This window comes from Canis aureus, chromosome 9, assembly GCF_053574225.1.
Source record: "Canis aureus isolate CA01 chromosome 9, VMU_Caureus_v.1.0, whole genome shotgun sequence".
NCBI lineage: Eukaryota > Metazoa > Chordata > Mammalia > Carnivora > Canidae > Canis > Canis aureus.
Window position 1 is genome coordinate 75,203,071 of NC_135619.1, and position 10,750 is coordinate 75,213,820.

The window sequence follows — 10,750 nt, forward strand, 5'->3', positions numbered from 1 at the left end:
GCGCCCCGGCCTCACCGGCTGCCCGCTGTCCTTCCCCAGTCGAGGTGGACCCGGAGCTGGAGCCCGAGTCAGCCGAGTACCTGGCGGCCCTGGAGCACGCCACGGCCGCCTTGGAGCAGTGCGTGAACCTGTGCAAGGCGCACGTCATGATGGTCACCTGCTTCGACATCAGCGTCGCCGCCCCCGCCGCCGCGCCGGGGCCGCAGGAGGTGGACGTCTGAGGCTGGGCGCTGGGGCGCGGGAAGGGGACGTGGGATGGAGCGCGGATGTGGCGGGGGTCGGAGGGATGAGGATGCGGAGGGTCCGGCGCGGCCCGGGGTGGCTTGAGACGGTGAGCGGCATGGGGGAGGGGCTGGCCAAGCGGAGAGGACGGAGGGAGGGAGGGAGTGTGCCAGGGAGTGGCCGGAGACGGACGGTCCCCACCCAGACAGCAACGCAAGTGCCTTTAACCTTGAACTGGACTCTGTCTTTTTTGCGTTTGGTGCTAAGGACTCAAGACACCAGCAGACGGTGTGCCCGGGCCGTGGCCCGGGTGGCGGCGGTGGCCGTCCAGGTGCCGGCCGGGCTCTTCCCGGCCAAGCAGCCTCATGTAGCAGGACAGCTCTGGGCCGGGCGGCCCGTGTGTCAGGATGCACGATTACTTCTCCTTCACGGCTGTTTCCTCCCGGCAGAGCCGGCCCTGGTGCTCGCCAGACCCCGGTCTGCGTGTCGCGCCGGGGGGTCCCCGGGGCAGGGAGGGCCCACCTCCCTGGGAGCACCCAGGGCCTGCTGTGTCGTGAGGACACAGGGAGGGCAGCGCCCACGTGGCGCCTTCTTCTACGGCAGGAATTCTTACCAAAACCACAAGCAAAAAACAAAACCAACACACACACACGAAAGGGGCGGGGAGGGGAGTTAAGGGTTTTGTAAAGGTTCTGTTAGGTTCATATTTTTATATCATTTTGCCTATAAATGCAGTATTTGCAGTGGGAATTTGGAGACAAATGATCTATGTTTTTATGGTTTTCTACGGAAGGTATCCCTCAGGCCGGGCTCTTTCTGTGGGGCACCCGGGGCAGGGCGGGGGTCCTGGGGGCACTGCTTGCCAACTGCAGACCAGGGGTGGGCCTGCCCGCGTGCGTGGTGTTCCCATCCCAGTGGGCTCTGTTTTCTGACCTTTGTGTATTTTCTAGGGGCGTCCAGACCTTTGTACAAATGTGTAGATAACCTCTTGCTACAGCTTTTATTTGTGAATAAAAGACACGTTGGTTGTTAAAACGGCTCCTGAGCTCACTGGGCGGCGCGCTGCCCTCCCAGGGTCCCGGGCGACGGGGGACCCCTCTTCAGGACGGCAGGGGACTTGCCTTCCACCGGCAGCCCCTGCAGCAGCCCCAGGGGCCTGGGATTCAAGCCCCGTTCCCTCCCTGACCGCCTTCCTGAGCTGCCCCAGCTCTTGGGGTCCCCAGGCTGGGGGCGGGGCCGGGCTGGCGGGGAAACGGCGCTTTCTGGTGGGCTCCCGGGCCCTTCCCAGGGGTTATGTTAGCTGGGGAAATTGAGGCAGGTGCTGGGGTGGCCCGGCCTGTCTTTCCAGGAGACAGATGAGTGAGTAGATACAACGGACACAGCCACCCTCCCCACCCCGCACCTTCTTGCGGGGCCTCAGGCTGCTCCCCCTGATGCTCAGACTGTGGTCCTGGTCCTGAGCAGCCCGGGCTGCTGCCCCCCTCCGTCTGGGTGCCCCCTCCCGGCCGGCTGGGCCCTTCCTAGTGAGGTCTGGGGCTCCCCCTGCAGCACGGGGGCTGCTCCGTCCTGCACATCACACCTGGTGTGGTCTCTGCCCGCACTCCCGGCCTCCATGGGGCCTCGAAGGGGGGGGTGGGATCTGAGCCATTGCTCCCCCACATTGGGCGCAGGGCTGCACCTCGGCAGGGCCTCAGAGGATACTTGGTGGAGGAAGAATGAACGCATGAGAAAGTAAATGGAGTTTCTCTTCGAGGGGGAGGTCCTGCTGGGGCGGAGGCAGGTTCAAGAGCCGCCCCGGACCCTCCTGCATCCAAGCCCCCTGCTGCCGGGGGCACGTGGGCCAGAGGCACTGGAGGCCCAGACCAGCCCCGGGCTGTCCCTTTCTCTTCCAAGGCCTGGGTTTGGTTCCCAGCAGGAGCCTGGCCCTACACCACCGCCACCAGGCCTGCTTCTCCGCCACTGAATCTGGGGGGCCGTGAGGGGTCGAGGCGGGCGTGGTGGGACTCTGGGTAGGTTGGGAGGTAGGGCCTGATAACAGGGGAGAGGGGCTCCGGTGAGAGGACACCCCTGCTCCTTCTACCCCTCAGTCACTGGGGGAGTCCTTCCTGCCCTTGACCCCCTCTGACTCCTGCCCCCGGCACCTGTCCTGGTTGGGGGGGTCTGTGGAGCAGGCCCCGGGGCCGGGGAGGGCTGACCCTCGGGACCAGCCAGGGGAATCTGCTTCCCACAGTCCGGGGGAAGGACCGGGAGGGTGGTGCCTGCGTTTCTGGGTGGGAACCCCATCCTGGGGGCAGCTGGGAGCCGGGGGCGCCTTTCATCTGGGACATCAAAGCCTCGGCCCTGTCATTACCTGCTGGGAACCCAGCTGGGGAGCGCCCATTTTATGGATGGGAAAGCCGCTGCCGCCTGGGACCCAGCTCTGTGACAGCGGCCGGGGCGGCCCCGTGTGTGCCCGCTGTCGGGGATCTGTGGGCGCCCTGCATTCGGAGGTTGGGGGAAACGGAGCCCCAAGTGGGCAGGGCTGCCTCCAGCTCCTGGTCCCGCGTTCTTAATTCTTGGAGGGGGTGCAGAGTTCGCAGGGTGGGGAGAGGGGTTCTCTGTGGGGGCCGGGGCCAGCCAACCCTGGAGGTGGGAGCGCTGGCCGGGGGAGCCCGAGGGCCCGCCTGGGCCATCTGGGGACAAGGACATGAGCCGGCCCAGGCGCGGCATCTCTCACGGCCTCCAAGGCCGGCCTGGCGCCTGGCCAGCTTGCTCCCCTGGGTGAGGTGCCCGCCTGACTCACCCTGCGAGTCCAGGCCTGCTCTGCCCGCCCCAGCCCTGGGCACGGGAGGCCGTCTAGGAAGGGGGGCCAGGCGGAGGTCAGGCGGGGCCGGATGACCGGGGCGGGGGGCGCAGGGACCGGCGTGGCTGGGAACAGGCCAGAGCCAGGGCGAGGGGTGGGCGGCTGCGGCGGGAGCTGGGTGCCTGGCCTGCAGCCCCCAGGAGGTGCTTCTCCTGGACCGGAGCCTGCCCCCTCCTTCCCGGCCTTAATCTGGGCAAAGGGCCATGAGGACCTCCCTGCTCCCCCCTCCCCCGGGGGTTTCGGGAGCCCGGGGACAGCCCGGGGACAGCCGGGAGCTTCAGGAGTGGGCGCCTGGCTCTCTGAGCCTCCCCCTCTGACCACCTGCACACAGCAATGGCCCCGGGGAGGTGATGCTGGCCGCCGTGGGGGTTGTGAGGGGGCGGTGGCGGCATCCCCAGGGTCATCGCAGTGGCAGCAGTGACATTGGGGATGGTGGTGGCAGGGATGGGCGAGCCTGGTCCCTTCGTTGCTCAGAGCAGCACACTTTCAGCCTGTCTCGGGCCCTGCGGTGCCTGTGGGGCCGTCCCGCTCCGGGACCCCGTCCCCCTCTTGGCCCCCGGCCCCTGTGAAGCCAGCTGCGGGGCCTCGCCCCCTCCTGACCTATGTCCCCCAGGGAATTGGGGGTGAGGTCACGCCAGCCGTCTCCATGGGCTCCCCCCGGGCCTGACCAGCCAGGGCACCGGGCGCTTTCCTGAGGTCTGGGGCAGAGAAGCAGCCCGGCAGGGGTGCCTCAGTCTCCTCCTCAGGCTTTGAGAGGGTGTTCGCGCTGGGCATCTGTCCACCCCTGGTCTCCCCCAGTGCTGCCCCCCAGCCCGCCTCTGCCTGGTGCACCCAGGGGTGCATGGGCTATCTGGGGTGCACTGTCCCAGGGGAGTCTGAGCACCCCCAGGGGGCCTTCCTGCAGCCTTGGGTCGGGCAGGGCTTGTCTCGGGGCTGGACAGCCCCGCTGTCTCCACTCCTGGGCCCCGGGCTGGGGGGACAGAGTAGCCCCCACTCGTCCCCAACTGGGTGCCCGAGGGTCCTGGGGGCTGGCGCTTGGCCCTGGAGTCTGCTGCTGCAAACAGGAAGCTTGGAGGGTGACTTCTCCCTCCTGATAATGTGTTTACCAAGGCGGGATCCAGGCCCCATTTCCACACAGGAAGCCACGGAGGCTGGGAGGAGGCTGGGAGGGGGCCGGGAAGGAATTCCCTGGGCTGGCCAAGAAGCCGGCTTCCTGAGGGCGGGTCTGCAGTGGGGGTGGGGGTGCGCAGAGGAGCCTCCGCGCCCAGGACTCAGGCCCGGGGGCTCTGGGCGCCCCGTGACCCCGCCCCGTGCTGTGGCTGGGGACACTGAGGCCCCATGAGACCTGGGCGGCGTCTAGCATGGCCTGGCTCGGGGGCAGGTGGGAGCGCAGGGCTCCGGGGCAGGGCCTTCTGGGAGGGGTGGGGGCGGACCCTGTGGCCCCCACCGGGTGTCTGTACCTGGAGCAGGTGCTGGGGGCCCTCCCTCCCTGCTGCTGTCCTGTCCCAGAGGCACCGGGCTCCAGGCCAGCTCTAGCCTGCGGCACCCGCGCCCTCCCGACCTGGTCCCCCCACCCCAGATTGAAGACCCCAAATGCCTCTCAGCTGGGTTCCTGAATGTGCCCCTGCCTCTCTCCCTCCTTCTCTCCCTCCCTCCTGCCCCCTCATCCCCCTCTATCTCCTCTCCTCCCACTCCTCCCCCTCATTTGCCTCCACTCTCCCTTCTTCCCCTCCCTTCCCCCTCCCTCTCCCCCCTCCCCTCCCCTCCTCCTCCATCTCCCCCCTCCCTTCCCCCTCCTTCTCCCCTCCTCCCCCTCCCTTCCCCTCCTCCTCCTTCTCCTCCACCTTGTGATATAGGCCCCCAGAGACAAGTACAGGACTTCACATGCAGCCACCGCCCAGCCCCATTAAACCTTCGCCATATTCGTTTTAGAATCCCCTTTTAAAAATAATCGTATCTTAGATTTACAGGAGAGCTCTGAGAACGGCCGGTGACGTCTCTAGAGCAGAGTCCCCTGTACCCAGGCTCAGCTCCCCGCGAGCATCTTGCAGAGCGCGGCCGAGCCGGCTGATGCGTGGTCAGCAGCTAACGCCAACGGGCGTCCGGATTTCCCCGCACAGCCCCCCGGTCCTGGCTGCCCCCGAACAGCACACTGCAGGGCACGGCCTTGATTACCAGGGATCCCCCAAGAGGCCGGCCCTCCTCTCTCGATTTCCCCTCGGTGCGAGCTGTGTGGGTACTGATCTCCTACTTCGGGGTTTAAGCCAATACGACTTGACTTTGTTGCAGAACTATTCCAGCTTTGGCCACGGGAGCCCTTGCCGCTGGCCAGAGCCGGACTCGAGGTGCGGGGCGTGTGGAGAGGGCGTCGTACCGCCCGGCCCGTCCTGCGGCGCCAGGGTCCCTGCCCGGCCTGGCCTCTCTGCTGACTCCTCACTGGTTCCCGGCTGCCATCGGAGCCTGCGGGCCTGGCTCCCCGACGTGACAGCCGGGGGGAGGCAGCACCGGCGGCCTGGGCCCTCCCCGGGGCTCCCCGACTGTGGCGGGAGGCAGCAGGGCGTGGGCAGGACGTCCCCTCGGCTCTGAGCAGCCTTGTGGAGCCCTGGGAGTCTGGAGCAGCGAGGGGGCCCTTGGGCGCTGCCTGAGGCCGGGAGCGGCCCTTCGGCGGCCACAGCTGGGTGGCCGGGCCCCGGGCCTCTCAGCGAGCCCAGGGTCTGCTCAGGGACCGTGGGGAGGCGTGTGTGCGGGGGCCGCTGGCCGTAGTGCCCCGAGTGACCTGCTGGGCCAGGGCCCCGGGGCTGGAGGACGCCCGGTGACGTCTCTAGAACCTGCAGGGCGGCTCCAGGTGAGGTCACCCCGTACGTGCCTTCACGCTGTCATCACTTGGGAACTATGAGGTCAGCTGGGGCACGCCACCGCCCCGGGCAGCCGGGCCCAGCTCCGTCAGCGGCCCTGCTCAGGGGAAACCGAGGTCTAGGTTAATAAAATGCCTTTCCTGTGTCCCGAGGAAGGCCCGGGCCCCGCAGGGAGCAAGCCCCCAAGCTCGGGGCGTTGGAAGGGGCCCCACACAACCTGGGGCCCCACACACTCTGGGTCCTGGACAGGTGCCCCCGTCCCGTGCCTGTTTCCCCTCCTGTAGAAGGAGGCTGCCTGCCTGAGCCAGCCCCGGGTCTCCACGGTTTGGAATAAATCTCTCCTGTTTCTCCAGCGGCGGAGACACGGGGCCGTATTTCTTGCAGCCCCGGTGGCCGTGCGGGGAAGCCGATCCGCCGGGCGGAGTGGAGAAGTTCTAAATCCAGCGGCCTGCCCTGATTTGTGGGCCTGTCTGTGCTGGTGCGGGGCGCGCAGGCATCTTTACGAGACAGGGTGGGCCTCGGCTGGGAGCCCAGGACGTCGGGGCTGGGGGGGGCAGTCTGCAGCCCGAGCCGCCCCCGCCTTCTGGCCCCCGTGCACACCCGTGTCCCCGAGGGAGCTGGTGCCCTTGCTTCCCACAAAGGCTTCTGGCCTCGGGTTTCTGGGCCCTTTCGGGGGTTTCCAGGGCTTGCTGGAGGCTGGCTTTTTCAGGGTCGTGGTGCCTACATGTTCATATAGGCGAGCCTCTGGCCACCCCCACGGGTCCACTCCGAGGGACGCACCTCGCAGCAGAAGCCCCAGGATTTCCCAAGGGTGAATGTTCCGGGCTCCGCCTTGCGCTGGGGGATGCTGAGAATGCCTGGCAGGCTCCAGCCAGGGTCTCCCCTCCCCAGGCTCTTTGGCCCTGGAACCCCCAGCCTGACGGAAGCCCCAAAACTGCGCATCCTGGTTCCCAGGATCTGGGAGTCCTCAGAGCAGTGGATCAGAAGGTCCTGAGCCGGGTGGCCTGGGCAGGTGACCCCTTCTCTGAGTCCCAGGCATCAGGGAGCAAGTACCCCGTTGTCCTGCCTTCCTGCTGGCTCGCTGCGCTCGTGCTTAGCAAGAAGAGAAGACAATCGTCCTCCCCCATCAGGGAGAGGGGCATTGGGAATCTGGGAGGCGGCGGAGGGGGGGCCGGGGGGAGTGTCCCGGCACCAGGGGTTGGTGCCCCCGTCTGGGCTGGGAGAGCCAGCTGGGGCCGCCTGCAGCTGTCTCCACGGCTCCCGGCAGAGAGGGTCCCTGTGTGAGCAGCGGGCAGGGCCTTCCTGAGTCCATTATTTCCTTATAAACGCCTCAGTGGCCCTGAGGGCCACCCCGAAGGCCCCCAGTGAGCCCTACACAGGGTGTGGCTGAGGGCCTAGCTGGGGACAGTTCCCTGAGTCTGGCCGCTGTGTGAGGGGAGCCAGGGGTTCCTGGGGTCAGTCCCAGGACAGCCTGTGCTGGGAACCTGGCATGCTCTGAGCCCTCGGGGGGGTGGCGGGGGGTCAAAGGCGGAGCAGGTGAAGACTCAGCCAGCTGGATGGCAGGGCCCAGGGGACCAGGCAGGGGCACGGGGTCAGGGCAAGGAGGGGGTGCTGGCTGGCTGAGTAGGGGGGCACCGTTTACTTATTTCCCGTCATCCTGATCTGTGGGGAGACTGGGTCCCGGGGGGAAATGTGTGTCGGGCCATGTAATTTGTTAATAAGCCACAGAGGAAAATAGATCTCGGCGGGAGCGTGCCTCCCCCAGGAGCCGGGTTTATGAATCGGTGCACATTCATGCACACACACGCGCGCACACACGTGTGGGACTGCGGCCCCAGTGCTCCGTGCTGGTCACGTCAGAGTTCTTGGAATCTTGGCTTGGGGGTGGGGATCCTCTTCCCCAGACCCCTAGCCCCAGTTCTTTCTGGCAAGTCTGCGGGGAGGCCCCCTGGCCATGGTTGCCACAGGTTAGGGCTCCCAGAGCAAACCTGCGCGCCGAGCCTCAGGGACGCAGGGGAGGGGACAGCTCTTCCCCACATCGCCTGACAGACGGGCTTTCTGGCCCCGCAGGACACTCGGGGCTGTCTGGGCAAAAAGTCCAGACCATCAGGGCAGCAGGAGGCCCCTGAGCTCCTGGCGGCAGGAGGGAGGCTGGGGGCAGGGCTCTGTGCTGTGGTTGCCCTGGGTCGGTGTCCTTGGCTGATGCCCCGGGGAAGCCCTCTTCTGTTACAGAGGCCCCTTCGCAAGCCTGCCTGCTGGGTTGGGGGGTGGGGGATCCTTAAGTGTCCTTCCAGAGTCCCCCAGATTGGCCGTCCAGGCTGATGGCATCCAAGCAGGTCCCATGAGGCCAGCCCAAGGAGCCCACCTTCGCCCTAGGGTGGGGGTGGGCACAGTCCTGGGCAGGAGTGGGGTCTAGGCTCCTGGCAGCCAGAACTGAGGTGAGCCCTCCTTTTGAGAGGGGCTGGGGTCCTAGAGCTGGGGGCAGCGGGGGTAGGGAGACTGCAAGAGGTGGGCACCATGGGAGGTGGTATGCAAGCACCAGGACCCACCAGGGCGAGGGCCGCGAGCCGGTGGGCTGGGTGGATGCCGGATTGGGGGCCCTCACCTTTTTAAAAAAAATTTTATTTACTTATTTTTTAAAGATTTTATTTATTTATTCACGAGAGACAGAGAGAGAGGCAGAGACGCAGGCAGAGGGAGAAGCAGGCTCCGTGCAGGGAGCCCGATACAGGACTCGATCCCGGGACCCCAGGGTCACGCCCTGGGCAGAAAGGCAGGTGCTCGACCACCGAGCCACCCAGGGCCCCCGCACTCACCTTTTAAAACATGATTATCCCCACATCTTTTCTCCTGGTTTGCTTGTTTCTCCGGGCAGACAGGTGCCTGGCTCTGGAGAGGGCGGTGCGGCTGGTCTGGGGCATGGGCAGGTCTTGGGGGGTCGGGCCGTCCCACGCCCTGGCTGACGCCCCCAGCCGGGTCAGCCCTCAGCTGGGCGAAGCTGGATCTGCCTTCTTTCAGGCCTAAGCTTTGGAGGAACCGCAGCCTTCTTGCCTGAGGGGCTCTGCTCACTCCTTCGCCCTGCAGGCCTCCCGTGGGACTCGATCCTGGGACTCGGGGATCACGCCCTGGGTCGAAGGGGGACGCTCAACCGCTGAGCCACCGGGGCGTCCTGAGTCTTTTCTTTTCGGAGCTTCCGCTGGCCACTCTTGTCCAGGAGCTGGCACCAGCCAGGCCATGCAAGGGGCAGGTGGGCCTCGAGTGGCCCGTGGCCTCGTCGCCTGGATGGACGTCCTGGGCAGCCTCCCCAAAGGCCCCGTGGAGGCAGCAGCCGTGGGGCTCAGGGGAGGGGAGGGGAGGGAGGGGCAGGGAAGGTTCTGGGGAGGAGAATGCAGGTGGAAGAGGCAGGATGGAGGAGAGGGGGCAGGGTTGCGACGGGCACAGTCCCGGTGGCCCCCACTTGTGTTGATGCTCAGCTGTGGCCACCTTGAAAGTCTCGGTTCCCGGCCCTGGGGGAGTCAGGCCCCACCTGCTCCCTTCCGGGAGCTGGCTGCCCTGGGAGCCGGGCAGGGAACCCCAGCCCCTCCCGTCTGCCTCTTCTCCCCCTCCCCCAGCCCTGAGCCAGATCCTGGGGTCACAGACCAGATGCTGGGGGCTTCTGGAGGCGGGGAGGAGGTGCGGCTTAAAGAGGCATCATCAAAAACCGCCGTGTGACCCAGGCAGGCCCCCGGACTTCTCTGTTCATCACTCTCCTCCACGGTGAAACGGGGACCCTGACCCCGGATCTTTCGGCTTTGGAGCTGGCTCTGAACCGGGGTCTCCCTCTCAGGGGCCCCGCCATCGGGGCCCCCAGACAGAGAGCAGAAGAGGGCCATGGGTGCAAGAGGCCCGGCAGGTGAGGGCCGAGATGGGGAGACGCCGCGGAAGCCTGCACCCCGGGGCAGAGGCCTGCGCCCAGCTTCCCCACACCTCCTCTGGGGGGTCCCCTTGGAGTTCAGAGGGTCGGTCCCCCCGGCGGGGCCACCACAGGAAGGCCCAGGGTGGCTCGCTAATCCGCAGGGTGGCCCACCTGAGCACGGCCCTCCCGGCTCCGGGTCTGTACGCAGGTCTCTGAGGCCCGTCCAGGGTCACGGGGACACGGGCAGGCGCTGACTGGTCGCGGGCCTGGAGCAGCCAGCCTGTCGGGGTGCAGGAGCCGCTGTGTGGCTGCTGAACCTCTCTGCTAATCCGCTAGAGGGGGACGCTCACTCCCACCTGCCCCGCAGGGCTTGGGACGGAATCTGAGGCAGGGGAAGGGCGCACAGCAGCTCTGAACACGCGGGGGAGGCTCTCCATGGAGGTGGGAATGTGGGCTGGGGTCCCCCGGCGGTGCCCCCTGGGTGGTAAGGCCCCTGGAATCAGGCTTCTGCCCCCCTGGGGTGCGCAAGGTGGAGGGATGCAGGGCCCCGGAGGGATTGGCAGGGGTGCTCCGTCCTGCCTGGCCCGGGCTCTGTCCCTGCTCCCCTGACACCTGTGGGTTCCCAGGGACGGAGCCAGGAGGCTGGTGTCCTGTCCCTTCCATGATCCTTGGGGCCCTCGTGTCCCCAGAGCAGCTGGGCACCTGGGACTGGGCCAGCCAGAGGACCCGGGGCCGGGGCACACAGCTGCAGGAAGGGGTGCGGGTTGGGGGACTGCGTGGGGACAGGGCTGGGGCAGCGAGCAGGTGCCGGCCACGGGTGGTGGGTCAGGGAGGCTGAGGGGCTGGGATTTGGGGGATGGGGTCCCCCCACGGGAGTGTGTAGGGGGTGAGCCCACTGTGACGGGTGAGAGATAGGGAAGTGGAGGTGGGGACACA

General features: G+C 67.1%; 1 protein-coding gene across 1 annotated transcript in view; it reads left to right on the top strand.

Moving 5' to 3' along the window:
- The window catches only part of KIF26A (kinesin family member 26A), a 38,216-nt gene extending 36,959 nt beyond the window's left edge, over positions 1 to 1,257 (top strand). Inside the window, exon 16 of the mRNA XM_077908426.1 lies at positions 40 to 1,257. Coding sequence (XP_077764552.1) covers positions 40 to 221 — 182 coding nt within the window. The 3' untranslated portion in view covers positions 222 to 1,257. The remainder of the gene's footprint in view (positions 1 to 39) is intronic.
- Positions 1,258 to 10,750: the final 9,493 nt, after the last annotated feature.